This window comes from Nesoenas mayeri (assembly GCF_963082525.1).
Source record: "Nesoenas mayeri genome assembly, chromosome: Z".
Lineage (NCBI taxonomy): Eukaryota > Metazoa > Chordata > Aves > Columbiformes > Columbidae > Nesoenas > Nesoenas mayeri.
The window spans coordinates 44304663-44332464 of NC_137542.1; the positions used below are offsets into that span (position 1 = coordinate 44304663).

General features: G+C 40.5%; 1 protein-coding gene across 2 annotated transcripts in view; it reads right to left on the reverse strand.

The window, feature by feature from the left end:
• The window catches only part of SEMA6A (semaphorin 6A), a gene marked incomplete at both ends in the record, with an annotated part of 61925 nt that extends 39749 nt beyond the window's left edge, over positions 1-22176 (reverse strand). For both annotated transcript variants that reach the window (XM_080362371.1, XM_080362370.1), the window contains 10 exons: positions 52-183; positions 3055-3272; positions 4185-4273; positions 5325-5444; positions 8381-8471; positions 11246-11347; positions 12200-12262; positions 13735-13795; positions 19297-19414; positions 22077-22176. In XM_080362371.1, coding sequence (XP_080218497.1) covers positions 52-183; positions 3055-3272; positions 4185-4273; positions 5325-5444; positions 8381-8471; positions 11246-11347; positions 12200-12262; positions 13735-13795; positions 19297-19414; positions 22077-22176 — 1094 coding nt within the window. The remainder of the gene's footprint in view (positions 1-51; positions 184-3054; positions 3273-4184; positions 4274-5324; positions 5445-8380; positions 8472-11245; positions 11348-12199; positions 12263-13734; positions 13796-19296; positions 19415-22076) is intronic.
• Between the last annotated feature and the right edge of the window lie 5626 nt (positions 22177-27802).

The following is a 27802-nucleotide window of genomic DNA, read 5'->3' on the forward strand; positions in this document are numbered from 1 at the left end:
CCTCTGTGCTTTGTGCAGGAAAAGAACAATATCACTGTACATGAAACCTACCTGGGCTTGGGCACTCGTTCATCAGGAACTGGTGTCCAAGTGGAATCTGGAGACTTTTGTTCTTTGAATCTCCCAGTAAATACATTGGCAATGTCAAGCATGTCATAGGCACAGACTGCAGAGCCAGGGATGCTGCAAAATGACATTTCCCAGAAATTGTTACTCATTCTGCAGTTATGCATAAAATCTTGTGTGGAAAACATGCTGTATAGAAGTCTTCCTGTCACAGGCTACTCAATCCTGAACTCTGTAACCTCTGAGTATTGACAGCAAAAGCCAACACCATGGAAAAGCCTGAAATATACCAATCAGCAGAGAGTTCCTGCAAGCACAGTTTGTTTCAAAGCTTCCACAGAAAGAAGTAATTGCAATAATCTTGAAGAAGGGAAAGAATCTGAGAAACGCTGTGTACCACTGGTGATGCATGAGTCGTAATAGCCAGTCTCATTTATCACCCATTATTTGAAAATTTAAGTTCTTGTAAGTCACAACATCTCCCAGGATTAATTCTCACAGTCCCTGTCATGCCTCAAAAATACACTGCAGACAGTTCAGAAGTTGATGCTGATCAAACTGGGAGCATGCTGCAACATGCCATTGACCTGGCATTTACACATTATTACTCCAACCTCCCACAGCCTGATCTCCACAAATTTTTTCCAAATGGAAATGAGTTAACTATGCCTAGGAATTTGCTTAACTAAATGAGGTATAAAAAACTTATAGAAGCAAATTCTATTTTATCTTTAGATCATAGAATCGTACATTACAATTTTTTGATTACTTGCATGTAACTGCATGTTAACATTGTCTAAACATAATTATATCCCTACCTACATACTTTCTGAAAGGCTTAGGGGTTTCCCATGGTCAATCACTTGGAAGCATGATTTGTTCATTTATCCACCTTCAATTTTTTTACACATGAACTACTGTTTTCATGTCTGACTTTCACGGCTTGATTTTATCAAGTAAATAGCACAAGCTCAGCTGGCTGACACTTTCAATTCTGCTTTTTGTTAGTAGGTTATTATACACCAAAGAAATAACATATAAACCATAACACTTTAACAGAGAATAAAACTAAACACTTGAAGGCCTATAAACTGATGGGAAAATAACTGTTTGAATATTAAAAGGGGTCAAAATGCTTTTTACTGGAGGAAACAATAAGTAGAGAGACAGTATTAGTCTTACTTTGATCTCCACAGATTGTGTTTTTATATGGAAGGAAACTTCAAAGCTCTATATTAACATGATACTACACAGCGAGATTCTCAAATGGAGACAGCCACATGTATGTCGATGTAAGAATTGACCCAGGGTCTATCTGGGACCTCATCCCAAAAGACCTCAAGAACCAAGCCAGCTAGATTTTGCACTTTGCTGAATTAAGCCCTAAAGAAAAAAACATCCCTACAATCCTGAGGTGTGCTATACAGAACTAAATGTGCTGAGGAATGTGCGTAACACGTAAATCCACAGGGATGGAGGGATCGCTGCAGTGAGAACACTGCAACATCTTTTACTCTTGAGGCTGGTAATTTGTGGGTCTGCACTGTGATAACGTCATACAGAGGGAGTACTGTGGGACACAGCCAAGCCATCTCCCAGCCATGGGACTACAACCCATGACCAGCTCCCACCCTGGGCAACCTCAGATTAGACTGCAGAATCTCTTCCAGCTCACTTTAGGAGGAAGCTTCGATCCAGAGATCAAAGGTGTTTGTTGCAGCTTTTCCTCAACGCAGGAGGAATGAAAGGGAAGTGTCTGTGTCGGAGGTAGCTCTGTTAATGAGGTGTCTCCAAGCCTATGTGCCTTCCTGTCATATTCAATGTCTGGCAAAAAAAATGAGACCTATAAAATAGTACCTTGATTTTAACACCAAGTACTTAGCTTTTAAAACGCAGGGTTTAAGGAAGAGTATTATTCATGACATGACACAGGCAATAGTAGCAAAGCAGGAGCACAATCTCAATTTTGAGATTATCTCAATATACAACCTATTTTCTGTTTCTGACTCTGTTTGTTTACTTGTTTTTATTACGTCAGTTTGCATAAAAATAGACCATCCTAATTTAAGCCTGTATTCCCTATTGGTGGCATAATTATTCCATTGCAGTTCCTAACGTTTTGATGTCAAAAGCAGCAATCATGCATTAAAGGCCTGGGCTTACTCTCATTTGAAGTCAGTTCTGTGCATGACCTCAGTGAGGTTGGGCTTTGACAAGAGGTGGTGAGTGTACAGAAAAAAACAGATGAATTTCAGCAATAAAGTTCCCTTTTCAGATCAAACGTTACTCTGTGAAAGAGCAATATATTTTTAAATTATTAATAGAATGCTACTATTTTTTTAACTTCTCTGGGAGACCTCGATAATTAGATACAGTTACTCTCCTAACAAGTTCTGGAGAAGCATGTTAAAACCTGTAATGGTTATAAATTCTTTGCAGATGAACCGACGCTTTTGTAAAACCATGAGAACAATGAAATACAGGTGTTCTGAGGAGCCTCCTCCCCAGCCAGCAGAATGGTGTAGGATATTGTCTCTCCCAGGAGAAAAGCAAGAGTCATTAGGGATGCATAAAATAGAAGGAAGGAGCACTAACATAGTTCTAGGGGGTTTAGGTGTAAACAAGACAGATCAACTCCCTTCTCTGTGAGGGAAAAAAAAAATTCTCTTTGAAGTAACATTCTGAAAGTTACATGCTGCAAAATGTCTTGGTGGCTGGTCTGAACTATCCCCATGTAAAGAAAAGTGCAGCCAGGGAACATATCCAGGTAGTAAATGGCAGAAACCTGCTCTAAATTACCAGATATAAAATGCAGTAAGCAATACCAGGGTAGCTTAAAATGAAGCACAAACTATCAGTAAGTGCATGGTACATAATGATTACATTGTATGAACAATCACTTCTTGTACCTTCATAAAGCAAAAAGAAACTGCAGTGAAAAGCAAAACACTAAGGAAGGAGAAGGTAAAAGGTTATTGTGCCAATTACCTGTTATATGGAGTGGAGAAGGTTGCTAAAACAACATCCCGGCCGTTGAAATGGATAACATCTGTAACTGCCTGCAGTATGTTAAAGTAGAAGTGTGAATCGCCAGGAACTGAGCAGTTCAAACGAGCCTTGAGAAAGGAAGTCCACTGTTTTTCCAGCACTCTCTGAGATCCTCCCATGTCATTTTTGCAAACCTGAGCCACCCTTGGGAAAACCACCTGGAAGCAGTAGGGCAAAAATAATGGAGAAAATGAAATGTTTGTTTAAACTAAAAGACTTTGTTGAAACTCTGCTTTTCAAACATTTGGAATAACACAGCAAGGTGCTTAATTTAATCCCACGTTTCCATAATCTGTGACAAATAAGAAACAGAGAAAAACTCAGCTTTGGAACAGTGTGTTGTAAAAGATAAGACTGTGGCATTTATTATACAGCCATAAATCCTTCAGGATATCTGTTCTCAACCCATATAAAACTCATTTCCATACAGACTGCTTAGCTTTCTATTTCCCCAAACAAAAGCACATTTTATATTCACAATCCTTGCAACCCACGCTGCCTACTCTGATTCTTGTGTTCTCAGCACTTAAAAACTATGCAAATCTTGCTGGGCTTTTATTCTCACCCTCCACCTTTGTGACCTTGGTCAGCTTTTCTGAGTGCTTAGTCAGAAAGCTATTGTGAAATTAGCAAAAATGCAGAAAGTGTTTAATTATTCTTTGCAGAATGGCAGAGCACAGAATTCCTGCTGCTGTTTAATCAGCACTCCAATTCAGATTTCTGAAAGAAAAATATTTCCCTGCTTTGGAATCCATTTTTAACAATTACCTACTATGCTGAATTAACCACATTTGCCCTGTGCTTTTTACGATTTGAGAAGAGAGATTCCAGCATTTACATTTACCATCACTGTAAGAAACCACCCTGTTTCCTTTCAAGACAGTGCAATGTTTCACTCCAACCAACCTTTTGGCTTGAGCAATAGGAATCTTCTCAAAATGATGACCTTGTCATCATGATTTATGGTTCTCATTTCAAGGTCACTCCTAACAGCATCGGTCCAAGAATAGCATATGTTTTCCTCCTCCGGAACCTGACAAAGTCATTCAAAGCGATGTTTTTGCCCTTACCTTTCCCATGCTGTTGTACTCCACTGCTATTTCCCGGAAGAAGAAGTAAATGTAATTGCCATAGTCCACTGCCTGGACAAAGTATGGTTCTAGAAAAAAGCCCAAGACATCCTGTTTAGGCAGCATGTACAGCATACAGCATGCAAAGGGACATCGAATACATTCAGGCTAAACATCCAAAGGTGAAATGCCTGCATGAGGCAAACTTGCTCAGTTTTCATAACTGGCAACATCACCACTGCAGAAGAAACACCATCATGGGACAGGACAGCTGAGGCAAGTCTGTGCAGCCTCACTGCAAAGTAAAGTGTCTGCTGCTAATATATCTGCCCATGTGGTGTAAGAGGAAAGGTAAAGAGGCAATATAAGGGTATGCCTGAGGTGTTCAAGCAGTGCTCTTTATGGCAGGCAGGCTGTGTGTGGAGGGAGTAACAAACCACGTAACTCTTTCTGCCCACATGTGTCTGCAGCAGCAAGCGAAGTGGGACAGCTAAAGTTGACACCTGGCAAAACATTTCTCCATGCAGAAAAAGACTTCAAACTATGGCTTTGCTCCCTGTTAAAATCACTCCAAATGCTAACTATTCATAACGCCTACGTGAAGCTAAACAGCACTTTTCTTAACAATGAGGGCATTTAGAGCATAGAAATTGCCTAATTCAATGGCAGCTGTACAGCCCCCAAGAACTGTAAAAGAACGGCTTTGTGAAATATTCCCATAATTTTATTTTCATTGATGAATCTTAATGTTACAGGACAAACCCTCTATACTTCATGAAGCCCTGACTGTTGCCTAACACAGTGTGGGGCAGGAATATTTTCAAACACAGCCCAAGCACACAGAGCCATGCAAGTTCCAACCTTTACATCCAACAGCTGTAAACTGATGGATTTCAGCTTGGAAAGCTTGCTGGAATATATATCCTGATCTACCATGCTCACAATTTCTGTTAGGTCCTGTAACAGGGGGGTCAGGAGAACAGGGAAGGAGATAAACAGATCAGTGCAAGTAAGAGATGTAATTTAGCTCCTTCTTTCTTCTAGAAAGCGTTGGTGAAATGAAATGACAGAGAGGTCTGTCAGGAATCCAAGACTCTCATCAGCGATGTTGCTTTCTCTTGGTTTTGTTTGTTTATCTACCTTTCAACCACTTTGAGTCATGTTTAACTGTCCGCAGAGTTGGGCTGTCTCCAAGGCTCCGGTATATAACTGCATCTATTGCAAGGAAGTCGGTCACTGTGGCAGAATACAGCTTTCCCTCTGGGGAGCAAGGAAAGAAGAAACAAGAGGGGAGGAGCATTAGAAAGAAGGTAATTGCTTTCTCTCATCAGTCGAATGAGATGGGGCAAACAAAATCACCACAATCTCCTTAGGAACACTGAAGGAAAAAATCCACCTAGGTAAACGGGGTTGAGCACTGAACATGCAAGTCACTGGTTTTCAAAAATATCATTCCAAGGGGATGCTGTGGGAAAAGAGACCTTATGGACTAATTCTTCTCCAGTTTAGGTTAAGTCAAACTGAACTACCCTATCCAGTTTCCCTGCACATGCCTCTGGTTCAATGCTCATAAATTCTGCCTACATATATGAGCAAAATAAATATGGGAAGTTGCAATAGAACTGCTAGTTTTAATGGGGAGGGCAAACCAGACAGGGACTGTAAGCTAACTGACACTTATGCAAATTTCTCCCTTTGAGAGCTCTTCTCTGCTGCCAAATATCACTACCAAAAAAAAAAAATAGCATGCAGGGAGCCCAGGCAAAACAGAGATTGAAAGAGAGGGCAGAGGAGGTTTGCCTATCTGTGTTTCTTTTCTAAAATGCGTTTTAGGCATTTCCTGCCTGAATTATGCATTCCTCTCTCTTAAAGACCTGGAGGACAAGTGATAAGAAAGTGTCTACAAAGTGGCACCCCAAGGACAAGCAAAAGATGCAAAACTACCAGGAGGTAAAAGCATGAGCTCCAACAACATTTTAAAATTATATTTGTTGTCTAATCTGTTTGCAGGTCATGGCAACTGTACAGGGCTGTTTTCGTGTGTGAATCATATCTTGGAACATGATATCTGGTGGGAGCATAAGCAGCATGGCAGGAGGACAGCAACTTGTGTCTCTGTTGTGTCTACATAAAAATCAGAATGGCCTACATCTCCTTTGATGGAGATTATGTTGAGTACTGGGCCTTGAAGGCACCAGTGCTGAGGACACACCTGGGACAAAGCAGAGAGGCTTCTGTTGGTCAAGCTCTCCTCATTGCACTTACAGACAACATTTAATTTCAGCTCAAAATGTAAAAATAAGACTGTTTGTTATTAGCAGGACTGTAATTTTTGTTCCGAGCCCCACAATTCCCATCATTATTTGGCTATTTAAAATGGGCTTTTTCTTAGGAAAACCAGAAAAAACAATTACGAAAAAAAGCGGATACTAAAACCAATTTTAAAATAGAATAAAAAGATTAATTGTTTAGATAGGGATATCTGAACTCACGTTAATACAATCACACATTTATTTTCTTTCCTGCCAAGTTCCTGAATACCATGTGATCAATTACAATTTGCACATATCAGCTGGAATAGCTACAGGCTGCAAGAAGAGCCATATTCATGTAAGCGCACCCAACAGACTCAGATGAGCTGGATTAGTGCCCTAAACTGATGTGAAACTGCTTTTTCACTGCACTCTGAAAAGTTATCATGAGTATCAATATGTATGTCAGATCAAACCGTGATTTTTCTGAAGCTAGCAGAGTTACAGGATCTATTCTACAATAATTTGTCTGAATAGTATTAAATTTATTCTGAATCATCATGAAAGAGTAAAATAATTTCTATAAATATTCTTTTTATTTTCAAATAATACAATGACTTCTACAGTGACAGAGTGGGAGTCTTACCAAATTTCAGCTGTATGCAAGGCAGATGCTTACAATAAGTTTGTCATAAACATCTTCTTGGCCGGTATAGTGAGAAAGGCCCTTCTGAAAGACGATTCAGACTGCCCTAAGGATAGGGGATCTGAGACACAGGGGATAAATCTTTCTCTAAAGGTGTCTCTCTGTTTTCATGGTTTATGAATTACCTGTTGCAATCAGAGAGTTTCTACTTTATGTGCTTTTGACTATTATCAGGAAATTACATACTACCACCATGATCATCACCATTATTTTTGAAATAAAATGACTAATTTATTTATACTATAGAGAGTGAAAAAACAAAACAAACCTGCAACCTGCTACAAAATCTCTCCTTTTACAGCAGATGACGCCACCTCAAACACAGTAGCCCTTTGGCCACAGACTCAGTTGAGAGTGGCTCAAATACATGCACACTACTGAATTTTCAGAGGAATGGCTGAAGTATTTCCGTGTGAGCACCCAGGCTCAGCTTTCTAGCATCACATCTGCTGAAGAGGACTGACATTATCACAGGTGACTTCTATATTATCTTTACCACTTATTTTACAGCCAAATCTAAAAGAAAAGATCAGCAAGGTTCACACTAAGAGAAGTTCAATAAAGAAACAATTTAATCAGGGATTCACGAAGAGAGGTACAAAAATACCTTTTCACAATCAACAGCCCAAATTAACCTGATTAATAAGCACTTGCTTTCAAAAATTATTGTAGTAGAAATCAGAGTTAACCATATTCTGCTGCATACACTTCTCTCTTTTGTCTACAACAGCTGGTAACACCACACTGAGATGTTTTCTGCTTAAAAGAAAATCACCTTCCCTCTCCTTCTAGATCTAGAAAAGGGTACATCACAGCATGTTCCCTAACTTCCTTTTATTATGAAGGTTACCTTAAGCTTAGAGTTGTTAAAAAGAACATCATGCCCACTCCTCATAAAAGTTCACACAAGCCTTGACTTTCCTTGACTTTCACAGAAGCCAGATGCAGCCAGGAATTGTGCCTCATGCTGGTATGGCACTATATTGTCATGAACCCAGGGAATAGCGAAATACCGAACCAGGAAACTGAGTCTTCAGGCAATATTTATGGCAGTGAAGTTAATTCCAGAGAAGGGAAAGCTTCTGTCCTAGTGATTTCCTTATGCCCCCTATTTTTAGTCAGTATTCACTCCCTTTGCCACCTTCTAGATTTTGCCATTCTGGACTCAAGAGACACAGCGTTATGGCAAGGCTGGGCTGCAAGACAGAAAGTAAAAAGTTTTATCTCCATCATTTTACCTGCAAACAATGCAATGTTGGCATGCTTTGCATCATAGGGGCACCTGGCCATTCCACTGAATTCATCTCCCAGGAACTCCAGGGTATCCATCTGAAAGGCACAGAAACAAAACTTCTTACCCAGGATGAGGCATAGGACAGTGTTTATTTTCTAGGCAGGGAGGAAGGTCCTTTGTCTAACTGTGCTCCTGACTATGAATGAAGCGCCTGACAAAAATCACCGTGTTAAATACAACCAGTCTGAAAAAAGTGTGCCCAGTAAGTCAGGCATTCTTTTTGAGCTAATCAGTCTTACCCCGGCACATTTTACAAAAGTCTTCAGTCTATATTTTATCAGTACACAAGCTTACTGTTGAACTGTAGCAGGCTATGTGGTCTGTAGTTCTGGCAAGGATTCAAAATTTATCCTCAACACTGATCCAACAGAAGCGCTCTTATACACAGAAAAGACTGCAAGCCACAGCAGTCAGAAGAAACAACACTGGGACAATTATCTGTGTGTGCATTTTTCTCCCCAAAGTCCGGAGATCCTTCTGCTCTAGTCTCAACAGTGGTGCTCTCTTCCTTGATTTACATACTCAGAAGGATGCTCTCCAAGTCTTACTGTATCAGTTGAGTCTGTGTCATGGAGAAATCCTTCTACCATCAGGCAAGAATTAATCCGTGCAGGAACTGTAAAATCTGAGGCTTAAGTGTAACTCCTGGGAAATAAATTCACCCTGGGCACTGACAATGATATGAATATACAGATCAACTTTACGCTAAGTTCAAGACGGTTTAGTGAGCTGCAGGGAAAAGGTAAAGATCTCACCTCTTTAAGATTCTTATACTATGGTATTTTGGGAATAAGATTCTTTCTAGCATATTTAGGTAACTTCAGCAGCTCATACTGTATAAATCAAACACAGTACAGATTCACAGAGCATGAAAAATAACCCACCTGGCACCATTAACTACTCCAATCAACTTTTAGCTCATATGTTACAGCACCCAAGTCCTCCAGTGGATGATTTGTCATCATTTGTTTTCTGTCATGTATCCTTCCTGTCAAAATCCACTCTGAAGGGAATTAGTTGTGTTCACTCAAGGACTGAAATGCATTGACAGTGAGAGCAAAGGAGTTACAGTCCTGAGCAACTTTCCCTGTGCCGAGCCTCACACCCCAGGCTTGTCCACACTTCCATCTGCAGGGTTGGAATGACAGCCCTGTTTTCTGTTTGGCACATCTTTAGTGCTCTACCAATACAATGCAGAAATACATGGAGGAAAAGCCAGGGCAGGTGTTGGAAAGACCTTCTGCTGACCCCCAGAGGTGTCATAGTCAGCCCCTCTGCTCAGTAACAGGTGAGGCAGCTGCAGAGGCACCACAGGGAATGAAACACCTGCAGTAAGGATAAGGAGGGCCATTTATATCCCTCACATCAGGATGCCAAGGAAATCTGTATTTGTATTAAAATACCACTTTCTAGAAAGGGGACTGCTTGAGATTTGTCAGCCACATTAACGGTATTGAGAGCTAAAAAATGATTAACCGTGGTGGAAGGCTAAATACAGCACTGAGACCAAGAAGCTTCATTGCATACTAGGAGCAGGATGCAAGGAAAGGAAGAAAAGAGGAAATGGCTGTTAACAAAACAGCTGCTTGTACCACACAGTTACCATGATGCAGGCTTGTATTTTTATTCAAATTTGATTCTTCCTCCACAGGCTGAAAGAAAAGATTATGCTGAGCTTCTCTCCTGTATTTCCTAGATTACAGCCATCACAGTGGCTAAACAAGGTAAAGCAGCATTGCAGAAAAAGCAAGGAATAGCAGCAGTCACAATGAATACCACTAAGGAAGTAGTTTTCCTAGCTGTTAATGTCTTTACTCTTTTTTTTGCAATAACACTGAACCCACTTAAATGAATCAGAATTGTGCTGTGACTTTATCAGAAGCAGCATTAATGAAGCTGAATGTCCCTTTTCCTGAAGAAGGATGAGAAATGTCCTGTGGGCCACAGCAGTGCCTCAAAAAGCAGAGTCCGGATACCAAGGTCCTAAGTGAATTCATTTCAAAGCTACTCCAGGGACATCCACTGTTGGGGGTTATATCAGATTATACTGATGCAAGCCTGAGAAAATGGAAAACATTTTAATAAATGGATCCTGTTAAAATGAAGATGATGGGGACACAGTAAGTCAAAGGAAGAAATTGGGGTCAAAGAATTAATGTTGAGCATCCATGGACCAGAACAGATTTCTACAGTGCTCTAGATAATGTTTTGGCTTTGCAGATCCCCAGCTAGTGAGGAATACATTACCCTCCTGCTGTACCTTTCCCTGTGGAGATCTGCTGTCAGTCACTTTTAAAGCATACAACACTAGGATATCCACAGCTTCCATATCTGCCAGATCCTCAACACTAATTTTCCCAGGTTTTGCTGTGCCAAGCCCTCAAGTGGCTTGAGAACTGGCTTTGGGATCTAGAACAGTACAACAGAGACACTGAAAATGTGCCTCCCCACCGGTAAAACTCAGCAGCAGCCTACGACTTGATGCTGGTGTCAGTGACAAGCTGAGTAACTTTCTGAGGAGTTACTACCTTCCCAAGCAGTGATCTGAAGGACTCCGCACCTATGGAGGGCAATGCAAAGTGGCAATAAACTCTAATGTGCAGGAGTTGCAAAGAAGTAGGTAATCAATCTGAGCAATCCTCAGAAATTCAATCAACATTGAACTCTGTAGCATTGCAACAAGTCAGGATAAATGCTAGAGTTAAATGATGCTCTGTTGAATGACAAACTCATGCAATTGCCAGCACAGTCACAATAAATCCAACTGAAAGATAAGGCATAAATGAAATCCCACAGACAGACGACATACCTTGTAGTTCCTGCAAGAAGGGTTGAATGCATTTGTTCCACAGATAAACAATGTATCCTCATTTCTTTTTAGGAGAACCTTAATAAAATTATGACATTCATCCTGAAGAAAAATAATAAAAAGTATTTCAGCTACTGCATTTTGGGTGTCTGGTTTTATTTTTATGCCATGATTATTCATTGTCAGGTCTAAAATGAAATTGGCTGGTAGCCACTGTGATATTCTGGGCTTTATTTCAACTATGTTTAACTGACAATAAGCAAGACACGATTTATATTCTAGTCATTTAAAAGTGGTTACAAAGAACTGAAGATATCTTATTCATATTATAGCTCAGATATTGCTATTGTTCACACAGGTGAATTTTGTTTGAATATTATTGTTTCTCTCAAGAGTGAAAAACGTGACCTTCTCATCTATGTTGCTGTAAGACAGTAGCCTCACCAATGCAATGTATTGGCATAAAGCATCTGTAACTAGAAGGGGAAGCAGGTGTAAAGAATCAAAGAGCCTGCATCTAATTCTGATAGCATTTGTGCAATTTATAGGTTACTGTAGGGTAAAATTGGTGTGAGGAACAGTCCTTCTACAACTGCACCCATTCATGCTTTCTCATGCGTTATGCAAACTTCTCTGTAAATTTCTGCAGGGGGATGGACAGCAGCACTTAGCTTTTGAGGCAATGGTAAGCAAAATCAGTACACTAAGCACTATGTCCAAAATCTCCATTGCTTTAAGTATTTCAGGATATTGCTGTGGCTCCTGTCATAATGTTTTATCACATTAAAAGTAAACTATTTGTGCAAATTAAAGCCTTCAGTAAGTTGATAGAAAAAGCAATTACTGGCAAGAAGTGAATGGCATGATCCATTCCACATCACAGACAGCAGCCCAAGATAATAGTGAAGCAACTAAACTAAAGTGGCAGATGCAGAAGAGAAGAAAATTGCATACCTTATGTTTTCCCTTCATTCTGCATGTGTCTACATCAGCTTGTCTAGATTTCCATGTCAATTTCTGCAAGGATCAAGAAAGAAATCAATTAGACTCCAGAGGCTGTTGAATTTGATTTCAGAAGTCCCTTAGGGAAGAGTAGCTGTTGAACATATATTTATTGAAAGCTTTCTTCACCCTTTCTCCATGATTAATTCACCACAACAATGAAAGATCAGTGATGTGGAGCATTCACTTAATTTTGTGTTTCCATCTATTCCTTAAACTAGAAACCTATCCCATTTTTTAAAGCCTGAACCAAAAGAATTCAGCAATAGGCAAATTTTCAAAAATATGTGGACTTTTCTTAGAAGTACTAGATGCTCTCTTCTTTTAATTTGATATTGCTCTGCAAATCAGAATAAACATTTATGGACTATAAACCCTAATGGGTTTCTAGATCAAATTTTAGATTACCAAATAAATAAAATTCAGGTAATTCTTATCACTTCAAGCCAGCTAACAGGTTCAGAGAGTCCTCCACTTATCAAGATGCTGCTGATTTTATCTGCTAATACTCTTCCTCCAGAACACTTAGAAGTCCTAGCGTGGACTTTTTTGCGGTGAGTTTTGGGAGTGGTCAAATGTGGGTAGGCTGATTAATTAAAACAAAACTTTATTTAAAAACACCTGGCCCAAGACTGTAAGATCTTAGACACTATAGCCATGACAGTCCTGACAGTGTTGCCTGTCAGTAAACTGAGGCACTGTGCATTCATGAAGGGCCCCAAGCTGAAACTGTAACCACGAATGTCTATTTCCATTACAAGCTGGTACCATCACTTTTTGACAAGAAATTGGTCATAAGCTCATCTTCAGCATCATTGATAGTTATAATGAAACATTCTCCACTCCTATAGTGGAATTCACCTGTGCCCAAATTCATATGATACTCTGCTGGACCAAGGCTCTGTTTGGCACATATTACACAATGTGTATGCAATGCAAAGGAGCTGAAAGGAGATTATTTCTAGTATGTTTATGTTAATATACAATATGGTAATGCAGACAAAACTCTTCATAGTTTGAATGTAACTTCCCATGGAGATAATGTGAATACATCTACAAAGTGCTGTTATAATAAGATTTTATTTAGTGAGTACTTGCATGACTGAATAAAATTTGTGTGCACGAAAATATGCAAATAGCACTTGCTTTTTATGATGAAAGATGCAGTATACTTAATTGGGATAGTATAGCTGTTACAGAAACTGCTGAATATAAATGAATAGATGTTTGACAGATGTTCCATCAGGGACCTCACTGTATTTCAGTATGGATTGCTTATCAGCCCAGCTAAATCACTTATCAGAAATTTACAGAGGACATGATTGCTATTCTAGCTTTCCCCAAATATGATTAGCAATGCCATCCTACTTGCTTATTACAGTTTTTATAGCAGTGCTGGCAAGTTATTTGAAACAACGTCATCTTCCTATTTATTAGAAGCTTGTTCTAGTGTCCTTGGTTTCTGGATGATGATAAAAGCTACTTACTTTGCTAAAATAAATTTCTTCTGTATGTGATGTGTCCATATCAACAGTATAAATATGGTCCCTGTAAACAAAAGCAAATGAATGCAAAGTCAAATAGAGTAGTCAGACAGTTCATTTTCTATGAAGAGAACTATCTATCACAACATAATCCATAATCCATCAAAAAAATATCACAGGTCTTACCAGGGAACATTACTGACAGTATTGCTTGCTTCTCCCAGAAAAGCACTTTCATATATAAACTGTCTTCCTTCCCATAAAGAACAAAAGAAAAATGCTACAAAACTTCAAAGCAAGATTCTTTCCCAAAAGTAATTATTTGAACAAATGAAATTTTGGAAAGGAGATGAGCCTCATATGATTTCTGCTCTATAGGTCCTAGGGCAGATTGCATGATCTAATATGCAGATGTTTTTATGTATCCTGAAATCAACTACAATAGCTTAGGTAACCTTTGCCAGATTCCTGGGCTGGCAGTCACTGTCCCACATACAGCCATTCAGGGTTAAAAAGAGGTTAATGCTTTTTTTTTTTTTTTTTGGTCTTTTAATTACACATCTAACCTCAGCTATGATAATTTCATTGAGAGTATGGTAGGCAAAAGGCTGACAGCCACAAAACTATTCCTAGAAGGCATTATTTTCTTCACACACTGGTGGCCAAACAAAACTGTAAAACACTCCTCTAAAACAAAGTTCACATTTCTTGGTTGCATTTGATTTCCTGTTTTCCTGAGAAGCTGTCCCCTCTCTACTGTTAGCTGCCAGTCCCTCCTTGAAAAGACGAAATAGGCTCAGCTACTCAGGTAAAGACATATATTTAAACATTCTCATCTGTATAAGCTGAGAACAATGACATCTCTGTACGGAACTTAAAATCTGGAAAATCCCACCAAACCACAGTCTAGTAACCACCACACATATTGGGACTGACTGTCTCATTTTTTCTTGAAATAACATTGGATTTTTTCAAAATGCAAGAAGCTGTGCATTTGTAGCATGATCCACAGCACTGGAGGGGTCTACTGATAGCAGGATTCCATTTTAAAAATCGCTACTCTCAAGGTTAGCTTCATTTTACTGCATTTTGAGGAAATCGTTCTAGTCTTTTAAATAAGCGAACACAAAACACTGCTGTAAGAGGAATAAGCAACACTTCTCTCACATGGAGAAAAAAGGCAGCATTGTTGAGGGGAACTGGCTTTTAAAAATCTACTTCTGATACGGTGCTTGAGGCTGTTTGCTTTGTAAGATGCCAAACTGTGGGGTTGTGGGTTTTCTTCTCCTTCAGACTCTGTAAAACCGAAGCTGCCATTTACTTCCAAGATCGGTTGAATGCTTCAGTTTATTATTCGCCTGACTTTACTGGCGGAGCAGTGGTCAGGGCTGGAGCTGGACTAAAATTACCTATTAGCATGATATCAGCTTCATAGATTACTGCATGGTTCCCCTTTTATGTATATCACTCTGTGCTGCTGTCACTCCTACTATATAAAAGTGAGAACAAAATCTCTTGAATTGCAAATTAAGTGCAGTTGGTGCTCTAAAAACCTTCTTCCAGCACCGCTCTTGATTTTAATAATCAGTCTTGTTTTCCAGTGTTTATGATTTTTTCTTTTTAAACAAGACAATTAGAACATACAGTGGTGGTATTCAGAATGAGGTCTGTGTTATTTAGTTCCACTCTCAATGAAACAGCTTCCAGGGGACTTACTTTCCTGGTTCAAGAAACAGCTCAAAGAGAACTCAGATGCTAAGTTATGGGATCGTCAGAAAGAGGGTGAGTATCAGGCAAATTACATATTTTCCCATGCCATACGTGAAACGTAGTGCTGACAAAGTCAGCAGAGAGCGAAAGAGCTGTCAGATTCAGGGGAAGGCTCTCTAACCACAGACAATGCAGGATTGTCCTTGCCCTCCTTTTCCCACTGCTGCCCAACTCCTACTACCTACTAGCTGTGGTATGCGTACAGCTCACAGCTCCCTGCTAATTAAGTTATTCTAACACAAATTGACTTAATCCTAGAGCTTCCGTTTTTCCCACCTCCAGTCAGCAGAAGCGGGTTTTGTTGCCATGGCGTAATCTTGTGGAGGAAGGGAATTTAAATAATGCCACCGGCTGTGCCTGACCCTTGGCCGCTTGGTGCATCGTCTGGAAATGTGTAACTGCAAATGAGGAGGGAGCCGTCCAGAGGCTTTGTGGGCTCAAAAAAACGTTTTGCACATACACATGAGGGGTGACAGATACTGCAAACAAAAGCTGCCACCCCAGAAGACAATGGGAGGAGGAGAGATGGCAAACTTGGAAAAGGGTGTGTGTGCGCTGGTGTGGGTGAGCGTGAGAGAGACAGTGAAAGAGTACCATTCCCATGAGAAAAAAGAAAATAGAGCTGGTCCTTTCCAGACTGCAAGCCAGATATTCAGACAGCACGGCTTCATGGGTTTTGGCTGAATTACTCTAATTCATACTGGCTGGATATCTCTGCCTGAAAATACGAAATAAAGCCCTCCTGAAGCAATACGAAATTTCATGTGGTAATAGCTAATACAGGAGCCACGTAATCTGTGTGACAAAACAAGCAACTGAAAGACAGAAATTTTATTCTACGCCAAGTTGGTTAGTAATAACGTGTTAGCGGTTCTCAAATCTGAGTTGGTTGTCTTCTGCACAGGGAAACTGTCTGCAAAGCAAAAGCTGGATTTCCTAAAACAAGCAAACAAACAAACAAAGCCAAACCAAACAACCCCCAAATAGAAACTCTCAACACTTAATCATTTGATGGCTTTTCAGGTAACTGGTACAAACATAAACTTAGCATCGCTGTATTTCAGTGTCTAAAAACACCAGCATGAAAGCAACATCTGATATGATAGCTAAGGGATTTATGTAAGCTACAGTTTTCAATGAATCTTGTAACAAAATTCTTTTAGAAACACCTTTGATTGTGTACACAGCTGCTTCAGTCTCTAGATTTACTACTACCTCTAAAGCTGATGCAGTATTGCAGTTATAAATTTTCATTCACACTAGTTACTAAAGGATGACTCATTTTCTAAAGTTTATTACTTAAAGATAGAAAAAAGACCTTTGAATTTTAACTTGTGTCACACAGGCTTCTCAGCCCAGCAGGGGTTTTATTCAGTAACACGTGGAGGGGGCAAAGAATACGTCAAAAGAGTTTTTGAGTTAACATTGGAAAAGAGTGTAAGAAGATCTTTTGGGCTTGCGTAAGTACACAGCAGACCAGGTCTTTATTCTTTTTTGCAGGTCACTAGCCTCTAACAGTATATAAGCACTCTTATTGTAGTAAATGGTTTTATACAAATATATAGCCATATAATGCGTAAGAATGCATATTCACATACCAGTACACATACTATCCTCCAAATATTAGCATTCTTTATATAATTTGTGCACACCGTGGTTTCATTTTCCAAAAGGTTTATCTGGGTTTTCCTGCTGTAATACCAGTTGCTTGGGCCCTGTGAGAGTCTAATTGCGTCACTCTCAGTCTGGGAACAAGCTATGAATACAGCAAAGCAAAATACACAAAGCGGATTTACCACCTTCTCACTGCAAATGATTTTCTAATTTAAAGGAAAACAAATAAGGAAAGCAAAGGGAACTCAGCCATGAAAAGGAGGAAATCCTGCCACCACCTCTCAAACCCCTTCAGCCTGCTCCCCCACCCTGCTAATTATTACACTAAATGCAGTAAAAACAGTAAGCCCTAAGCTCAGGCAAAGCATAGGGAGGCCCTGCTGTGCGGATGCCCACTCCTGGAGCCATACAGATCAACGCCACTGCCGCTCCCATGGAAGAATGCACGCTCTTTGCCTGGACTTGATGCAAGCACTTGGCATTAGGCTTAAAAGTGGCCTGTAATGAAGATGGGGACAGACTTGTTACCAGGGCCTGTTGCGATAAGAAAAGGGCTGGTGGTTTTAAACTAAAGGAGGAGAGACTCAGGCTGGACATGAGGAAGAAATTTTTTACAATGAGGGTGGCAAAACACTTGCACAGGTTGCCCAGATTCGTGGTAGATGCCCCATCCCTGAAGACATTCAAGGTCAGGCTGGACAGGACTCTGAGCAACCTGATCTGGTTGAAGATGTCCCTGCTCATTGCAGGGGGTTTGGACTGGCTGACCTTTAAAGGTCCCTTGCAACTCAAACTATACTATTATTCTATGAGTGAGAACCCAGAACTCTGCCACCCAGATCTCATACAAACTGGCATGTGTGGGAAACCGAAAGAAGCTGCATTTAGCAGGTACGGCTGCAACACCTGGGTAGATCAGCAGGTCAAACTGTGGTCTTCCTGAAGCCAGGGACATGACCATGTAAAAACCAGCTTTCTGCTCGTGTAACACAACTAATTACTTGGTGCAGAATGGAGATCAACAGACAAACCTCCACCGCAGGATACATGCGACCACCCAGAAAATGGGGAGTGGCTGTTTGAAAAGGAAGCCAGGCAGCTCCTGGAGGCTGCCAAGGGCTTTGAGGACACGGCTGGTAGTGAAAGGCTGCCTGTTCAGCAGCTGTTCCCTCTCCCCTCCTGGCCATCCCACCCACCACCTCTCCCATCTGCAGCAACAGCCTGGCTCTCTGTGGCACACACAGAAGGGTGCATATTTCTCTGATGGAGGAGAAGGATCAGAAAACTGTCAGGAAATATGCTGTTACCAGAGGGGCAGCTTGCAGGGAGGTCCCAAATAAGGTCTGGGTCCAAGAGCTCCTAAACTGGACTATCCACTCTTGCTAACCTGGACCTTTCTTGCATTTATCTTGTGACCATCAGGTAATTCCCAGTCTAGGATTCCATCAGGTAATTCTCAGTCAATCTCCTTCGCTAACAACAGGCAGAGAGAGGAAGCGTTAATGTCACATCTGTACCAGGTTGGCAGCTGTGTAGACTGGTGTAGCTCCACTGAAGCTGATGGTGGCATGCTGAGGTAGGCAAACTGAATGAGTGGCCTTATATGCAATTTTTCTAAAAAGGCATGTGCTCGTATCTACACAGTACAGCTCTCCAAAAAAATCCAGACACCAAATTCAATTAACCTCGCCAGGTACATCAACAAAAAAGCAGCAAACATGTTTATTTCTTTTTTTTTGTCTTAAGATATTAAAAACATGCCTAAACCAGCAATGTTACAGTTTAATAACCCTTATCTAAACACGTATTTGTGCACCATTAGAATCATTCTCTAAAATATATCATTAATGGTGTACACAAACAAAATTACAGGGTGATGACAGACTCTCTCCTCCATTGGTCTGAACAGTTTCTCTGGCAACTTCACTCTTGTTGGACTCAAAAAAAGGCAGAGGTGTGTAATCCTGAAAGAACTCTCCCAGCGCCTTGCAAAACTGAACCTTAGTTGATCAGCTAACAAGCTTTCAAATATGTTTTACTAACAGGCTGCAAACCGCTCTCTTAGTCATGAAAATCCTAAAAATAACATGGTGAGCAGAAAAGAACTCAGAATATGCCTTGTCTTCTCCTTCCCCCTCTGAAAGCATCAAGGGAGGCACGGCTGAGCAGGGGACCACTGACCTAGCAGCAACGTAGAGAGTCCTGTTCATGACCATGACCAGCTGGATGTCCAGCCGGTGCCTCTGCGTAGTGTTCCGCCCTGGTTTGTGACCCACAAACACCGGATACTGTCTTGTATCTGTGGGAAGGAAAAAAAAAAACAGGGTCAAAAGAGAATCTTAAGCTGAAACCATGCAACACAGAGCTCTATGGGGTCCAGCTACAGTCAAAACCTGTGGTTTCTGTTTTGCCCTGGGGCCATGGCCTGGGCTTGGAAGGCATGAGCACAGAGGGCTGGAGCGTTTTTGAAGCTTACAGTCTTTGCAGCTGCGAAGGAGAAACCCATCACCTTTGTAGAAAACAAAAAATGCAAGGTTTTTTAGAGCGTAAAGCTGTTCTGGCGCTATTGGCATAAATGTACACAGTACTTCTTCACAGTTTTTCTTTCACTGCTTGCAGAGCTTAAATGCGCGCTCCTGGCTGCCGAAGTGTGTATAGCAGGACAAAGGGGTTTCACAGTGGCCCATCAATCATCACAGTGACTGGAATGGTAGTGGTTAAAGCAAAAGACTTGGCTCTCCTTGGTTCAAGCTGCCAGCTCCCTGGTTTTCCTACAGCACTGGACTGCCACCACAGAACAGCTGTGGGGATTTCTGAGAAATGGTGGGAAACCACCACTTGAACTTTATAAAATGAAAGACACTGCATATTATTTTGGCAACCAGTCTGATACTCCAGTTCTTCTGGCAACTGGACAACAATACTGACTGGAAGCCCTGTACTAAGCTTATGCTATGAACAAGTTAGTTTTATGCCCCGCTCCACTAGGCAGCAAGGACATTCACTCTATTCCCATGATTTTTTTGTTGCAACCTCAGCATACACAGAATGTGCTGCTGCTCCCCAGATCTGTCTGTACAATCTATAGCAACTGTAAACACTTCTGACCAAGAGCCACATTGCTGTTGGACTTCATACGTATACGTGATCATGACACCTAGATGCACAGACTAGGGAGCTAGTTATGTAAATAAAATGACAGAAGACAGGAGGAGGATAAACCTCTGATGAGCATCATCATCAATGCAGAACTGCTGCATGTGCATGTTATAGAGAGCTGACTAGCATCTACCTATGCCTGAGCCTCTTCCCCATCAATATGCTTTCACAGAAACACGGAGCTGTTGGAGGGAGTCTATTTTTTCAGAAACTCAGCTACTGCTGTAGTGTTTTCAGCTATTGTCCTTTCAAAGTAATTTTCCTGTTAAGCTTGGTCAAAGTATTGATTGTACTTTGGCTTCAGCAAAGCACTTGAGAGTGCCGTGTCTCAGAAAGCCTAGTGATAAAACTGCAAAGAAACAGGAACATCCCTGCAAATGAGATACTGAGAACTCTTGGAGGAACAAATTAAGATAAACCCAGGCAGGATTTACATTCAGAAGCTTATTCCTTCTGACCAAGTCCTACATGCAAAATTCCAAGTTTAACTGTCAAGCTGGTCTCTGTCCAATAGCATTTCCTCTGTAACTCACAGATCTGTCATACCATGAGCTGGGTTCTTGTACATTCATGTGCCTTCCAGCATGCTGAGCTGCAGAGCAAGGAGTTATTCTGTGTTCTGTTTCTCCAAAGGGATCAAGATTGGCTATTTCTGCATTAGCAATGATGATTAGCATCATCCTTCTGGAGGGTGAAAATGTTGGTGCTGAAGACCTAGTGTTCCCACTAGACATGTTTCAGCAGGCTGTGCTTCAGAGCACTTCTGTCCTGCTCTTGTATCCCAGATGCCTATTAGCATTTGGAGCACATCAAGCGCACCCCTGGATTTTGTCTTTCAGCTCGGTCTTACCCATGACAGACAAGCTTATGAGTGCCAAGGCCAACCCAAAGCACAGTAAGTGAGGACAATCAAGAGATTAAATTAAAGTTCCTGACCCAAAGTAGACTTAAGCATGCTCACTGCTGACTTGCTGCTCTTTAGCATACTTTTACAGACCCAGGCACTAGAATTTGTTTAAAATATCTGAACCTTTGGGACTTCAGAAGACTTTTCTTTACAGTAACTGAGTGGAGGTAAATGTGAAAGAATCAGTTATGCTAAGCCTGACTTGCATGGCAAAAGGCACAGAAAGCTCTTCACCTGTTTAACCACCAAATCTCAACACACACTTGCAGTTGTCAGTGTTACTCTAGATTTTGGAGAGTTTGCCAATTACTGCCAGTAAGAAAGAAGAGAGATTCTCTTACAAAAGATTCTTTGTCTTGATTTGGTTTCTAGCTACATTTCCAGCTTAGCAAAAAATAACTAATGCTAAAGTGGAATCTGTGAGAGCTCTAAAGAAATAAGTTCAAGTATGTGTATTAGACCGAAGAATTATGTTTTCAGAGCTCAGTTACTTTAGTGTACTATGCTTGACAGTCTGAGATGCTTCACTGGTTATCCAGAACTACATTTTCACAAGTCAGGTGAAGAACACTTGGATTAAGGGGCAGGAAGGGGAGGAGGCTTCCTTCCTTTGCTGCAGGATAGATCAAGATATTTAGTTTGATTATGCTACTGAAGTGTCTCTGTTTGCATAGGACAAAGGCTATGTTTTTGGAAGATCAAGCAGTTTACCACCCAGTAATGTGCCAACGTGAAAAAGTCCTGTTCCTATATCAGTATCTGAGAACATAAATTGGCTCATCTGGAGACATTAAGAAAAACCACCTTATTCATTGCAACCGTAACAAAATAGCGTTGCCTTGAAGCCCCCTGATCGGTATTAAGTAAATGAACTCTTCTGGCCTCTTATACTTACAGTTGCCATGCGAAATACTGATCGGCTCAGAATCTTCTGGGAAACCAGCCCCAGCAAAGTGTAGCAGTGTGAAATATAGCAGCAAGGCTTCTGACCTCATAGTAGTTCAGCTGGGAGGCTTCACTTCTTCACTTCACCCTGTGGAAGACAAACAAGGCCTTAAGCGCCTTCAGTCTGTGCCGTTTTAACCACTGCAAACAGAAAGCTAAAAAGAGTCAATGGAAAGCACAGGGAGTTTTCCTCCCCCTCACGCGTCTCACTGTACCTGCAGAGATATCTCATGTTTCTAAGCAGAAACTGCCTTACTGGGCCAGTGTCCCTTTAGCCAATGCCCCAGCAATGCCGCATCTGTGAGTTATGAAGAATTTTCTGCCTCAGCTGCTTATATGCAACAAAGAAACTTTGTCTCCTGCACTGATCAACAGTTGACAAGAGTTTTGCAGGAAATACTTTGTTTTCCCCGTCTTTGGTTTGCATAATTACATGATGACACCATGACACACACCATAAATAAATAACCAAAAAACCCCACACTAGATTATTGTGGTTAAAAAGAGATTAGGGGCTATACTACACAACTGATTCCTACCCTGTAGAGTTATGCATCAAGTGAAGAAACACTGAGAGAGCTTGATGGAGCATGCAGAACATGTCATTGGGCCTTACCGTAAAAATATGTACCCATAAATTTAGGTGCCATAAAACCAACACTCCAGCTTGTGACAAAATAAGGGAGAACAGAACTGTCTAAAACCATCATTTTTTCCCTGTGTTCTAGTGATGCATTCACTCATTCACATTTCATGTACAAAAATATCCCTAAATCTTGAAGATAAAAGGAACCACAGGGGCCTTTGGATACAGTGAAAGAACACAGCACGTAATACAGTAAATAGCTCATAACTCCCAGGCAAATTTCACACAGATGTTGATCTGCAGGGGAAATCAGTGTAAAAGTGGAGTTTTCTTTTCATCCTTTCCAGAGTTTCAAACCTCTGATGCTGCCAGCCAAAGATTCCTTTTGAACAAAGGTATTTTACAGTAGTCTGTCAGTCATTCAGGATTTACAGGCATAAAGTCAAACTTCATAACCTACACAGTCTTTGAAACTTAATTTGGCAAACAAAGTGCTAACTTGCCCTTCTGCAACACCATTTTATATTAGATACCTATGTCTCCTTTCTTGATGCCAAAAAAAGCATTAACAAGTCTAGAGTGTTGCATTTTCATTTGTAATTTCACAGATACAGCTGATTCCTCATCTTTTACCCAACTGAAAAAAAGTCACAATAATTAATTTGCCTTATCAGATATTTGCTTTCAAATAAAATATCAGCTCCTATAACTGGATTAGAATAAGGACTCTGGTGCAGAGTGATATGATCTATAGGGACTAATGATTTATTATACTCTGTGTTTGCCTATTATTATTCAAACACACAAACTGGACACTTGGCTGACTCTCTACTTCTGTTAACAAAATAACTGAGAGACTGAATTAGACTGAGACAAGAAAAAATTAAATGTAATGTCAGACAATGACTGACACCTTAACTGAACAAAGTGTCAGACGGATGGCAAAGGATAAAAATAGGAAGAATAAATGCAACACAATGCAGACACTGTCTGCCTGTTATACCTTATATGAGAATGTATACTAGAAGATAGTACACACAAGCCCCAAGAGAAGTATTTCCATCTAGCACTGGTTAGGCTGATAGCTGTGTATGATTACTGACACAGCTATGTCTGCCTGCAGACACTTTCTCTACCTGTTTCCTCCATTTGTCTCTTTAATCACCTCTTATATTTTCTCTTGACTCTCAGCTCTCTGGGGCAGGAATTGTTCCTATTTGTTTCCATGACCAGTGAAACACCATTTGGGGCCATGAAGAATGTCCGAAGTAGAAACAAGCAGCAGAATTAAATATAATTCTGGGGAACACACTTTCCCTCAAAAGGTTGAATTAAAAGTGAGATATATACATTGAAGGTGTTAATTCCTTTCTACACAACTTCATTTTGCCCCTTAAAAATTTTGTCCCTGTAGGTTCAATGCAAAGCGACAAAAGTGCGTTAATACACAAATAAAATTAAATTCTTTCTTTCTTGAAATTGTTACAGTCCAATGCAGAAGTCTTTTCTGAAATGCACAGGAGGACCACCAGTTTAACAGGAAGAAACTTAGCAAGCAATCCAGTTCTTTCACTTAAACCTTACTCATCCACAGTTATCAGTCTCTAAGCTGACAGTTCAAACCCCTTGGCTCACAGTGAGACTCTGGAACGTAAGAAGAGCTGCTTTCTGTTACTCCCTATCAGCACATCATCCCCTATCTAGCAATGTGTGTATGCTATGAAGAAAGTGTATGGTACCACAGACATATTGCTGCCACTCCACTTCAGAGCTTGAAAAACTTCTCCCACGGGCAGTTCTGCATCATCATTCCCTCCTTCTCATGCAGACATGTGTACTCCACGTAAATGTATACAGGAGACAGCTTCCATGAAAATGAGCAACGCACAGCACTCTTATTTGTTGTTTTATGTACATGTTATTGGGCCAGATCTTTTTTCTTTTACCTGAGTAGAATTAATGGACAAATGAACTGACATATTGCCTTCTAACAAAGACTAGTGCATCTTTAAGTATATGATATTCTCTGTCATTCTTAAGGGTAGCTTCTGGAAAAGAAAAGAGGAAGAAGAGAGAAAAAAAGAATAATACTGTTGCTGTAGTGCTAACATAGTTGTTCGAATCCATACAAAGTAAATGCAAAATGTTTACTTAAATCTGTCAATGATTTAAGTGGACTGCACATCTGTATCAATGCCTGTGCCAATAAAGTAACATCAAATAGGTCTCATGTTGCATTCAAAGGCAGCTTTTTACTAGGCCATAATTATTCAAACATAAGATTACTTTTGCTGTTCTTACAATGGTGGAAAGAGCTGTACTATTTCCATGGAATTTTAGAAAAGTGCTGATTCGAGAAGGTCACATTTATTTTTAGTACAAATTTCCTTTTCAGCAAATACTCATCTCTGGTTGGGCTCCTGGGAGTGATGCAAATGTTCTCACTTGCAACTGTGCTGAAACTACCTTCTAATCGAAAATGCTTGTTAACGCAGTGTCTGATGAAGCATGAGTAGCCAGACGGTGATGCCCAGCAAGTACAGACACTGTCTTCAAATAAAGGTTTTGCAAACATCGATGGAGAGATCTTCAGTCAATATAGACCACTGCAGTTCAATCTGGCCTGCATTAGGCCATACTGATTGAGAGAGAACTGTCTCTGAGAACTTCAGTTCTCCCTCTTCAAAACATGATTACTGCTCCCGCTGAAAGAAGCTACAGGTGAGAAGAAGACTGAGTTTTGGTGGTGTTCATTTATTAGCAAACATGCTAATAAAATACAGCCCTCAAAATGCATGTTTTATAATCTATGTCTAACACAATGACTGGTAGCCATTGAGCCGGTGGAGTAGATGAGATTTCTTCCAAGCTTCAGAAAAAACCCAACTAAACTGCTTCTTTCATGCTTAAGACCAATGCAAATATAACTTTACACAAGATACTTTGGTGCTCTGTTTCTTCTTTCTGAAGTTGAGTGTTTCAAATACCTATGTAAGATGACTTGTTCCTGTTACTTATGTTTTCTCTCCTTTCTGTTATATTATGATCAAGTATAAATAAACCGTATGATTTCTTAACCTGTATGGAAATCGAAGTTTTGCCTTCCTACATGGAATAAACTTTTCTGTGTACACTACAGCCCAAGGGTGAACTACCTCCACGTAGGATGTTTGGACACTAGTGCAATATAGTTCTATTACTATTATATTTACTCACTCAAAGACTACGTATAAATATAAATACACATTCATATACATACATCCTCTGCACCTGTCCCAGATGCCCGACATAGGGGCATTAAATTTTGTAAAAATCATGCTGCTGTCAGGAATGAGTTTCTGAAGCTTAGAAAGTAAAAATCATTCCAAACCAAGGAGAAAAGTCTCATTTTTCTGTGCCAAGTGCCCTCCACCAGGGCTATCCACAGCTACCTGAGCCAACATGAAGCCACCATAACAAGCTTTTTGCTGTCTGATATTTTTAGCATTTAGGGAACAACAGTCTAGGCGGAAATGCATATAGAATAGGTGCTTGGCTAAAGAAATGGTTACATGGCTGCTGCCATAATACCCTGGTAACGATGTTGTTGTATTTACAGTTTTAAGTTCCAGAAGTGTTATACAAATCACATTGAACATGCTAAATGGAAGAGCTAACTTCCTGGTAAACACCATAAAATTGTAAGGCCAGATTTAATCTTGAGAACAAATTTAAGGGCAACAGCAATGGCAGCATAGACACAGCTATAAATAACTTCCTTCCCTACAGTGGCACCAGGGTCCTGGCTTCTCTCCTCAACCACCTGGATCTCGCTGTGTCCCCATCCTGCAGTTTTTTTGCCGACAGTTCTTCCAGCACAGCCAGATTCACCCTCCAGCCCTGCCCTCCCTCCTCTTCCTCCTCTTCTTCCTCCTCCTCCTCCTCACTGCCCTGCACTTTCTGGCCATATAAATCAGCTGCTGGTTCTCTCCTGAGGCTGCTGTACTGGCACCTCTGTTCCTTACCCCTGTCTCGGCTTGCTCAGTCATTTCTGTGTCAGATCAAGAGGAATAAATGTACAAATTCAGTCAGGCTGGCAGAAAAGAAAAAAGGACTTTCTTCCATATTGGAAAACCTCCCATCTTGCCGCTTTGGCCGCACTGTATGTTCAACTAACCCCATTGGAACTCCAAGTAAAATCAAAGTATGTAATCATGTCAGAATTTTCCCATGGCACAGTAAACCTGCTCAGTAATGGAGAGATCATGTTATATTCATTTATTACAAACCTTCTTTATACTATGATGGGCTGTGTTCATACACGACAGCTGCACTTCGATCCACAAATTATTAAGCTTAATGTGTGAATTACCAGACAAAATTGAATGGTCTGTGTTATACATGAAGCAAGACCACATAATCTAATGGCCTTAAAAAACAGGGCTGTCTTTAAAAAGTTATTTCGTTTCTGCAAACATGTAGAAATGACTTATTCTTCAAAAAGACAGTAAATCTAGCAAGAAGAAACAACATTTAATCAAACAGTCAGGAAACTAAAAACTGAAGCCATATGAATTTGAAGGAAAAATGTGCGACAAGAAAAAGTAGCAGCCTTTGTGAAATGACTCTTGAAATACTCAGCAAATAGCACTTACCATCACAATCAGCTTTTCCTTTCCTACCCTGGGAAAAACAAAAGAACCACAAAGAAAAGCAGAGAAGAGACTGTTTTGAGTTGCATAACAGAGGTAACAAAAACATTTTAGACTCCCCTGCAGTAAGAGATTTAAAGGCATGCAAGTGAATCAGAAACCCAAATCCTACTTCAGTGTCTTATTGAAAGAGACTTCCAGAGCAAGATCTATCTATCCATGCAGAAAAAGCACATACTGATCTACACAGCACATGCTTTGCCACAGAGCCCAGAATCTGCCGGACGGCCTGACTGCTGTTCCCTGCCATGGTACAGATTTGCCATGCGATGCTGGCAAGCACCCTTCATCTCCTTTGGCTAAGCCTTTGGAAACCTCTGAGTAGAAAACGCCGCTACTGCTATTTACCCCTTTAAATTCACAGTTCCTAGAAAGTGAAAGACAAGAGTTCTGTGCAAG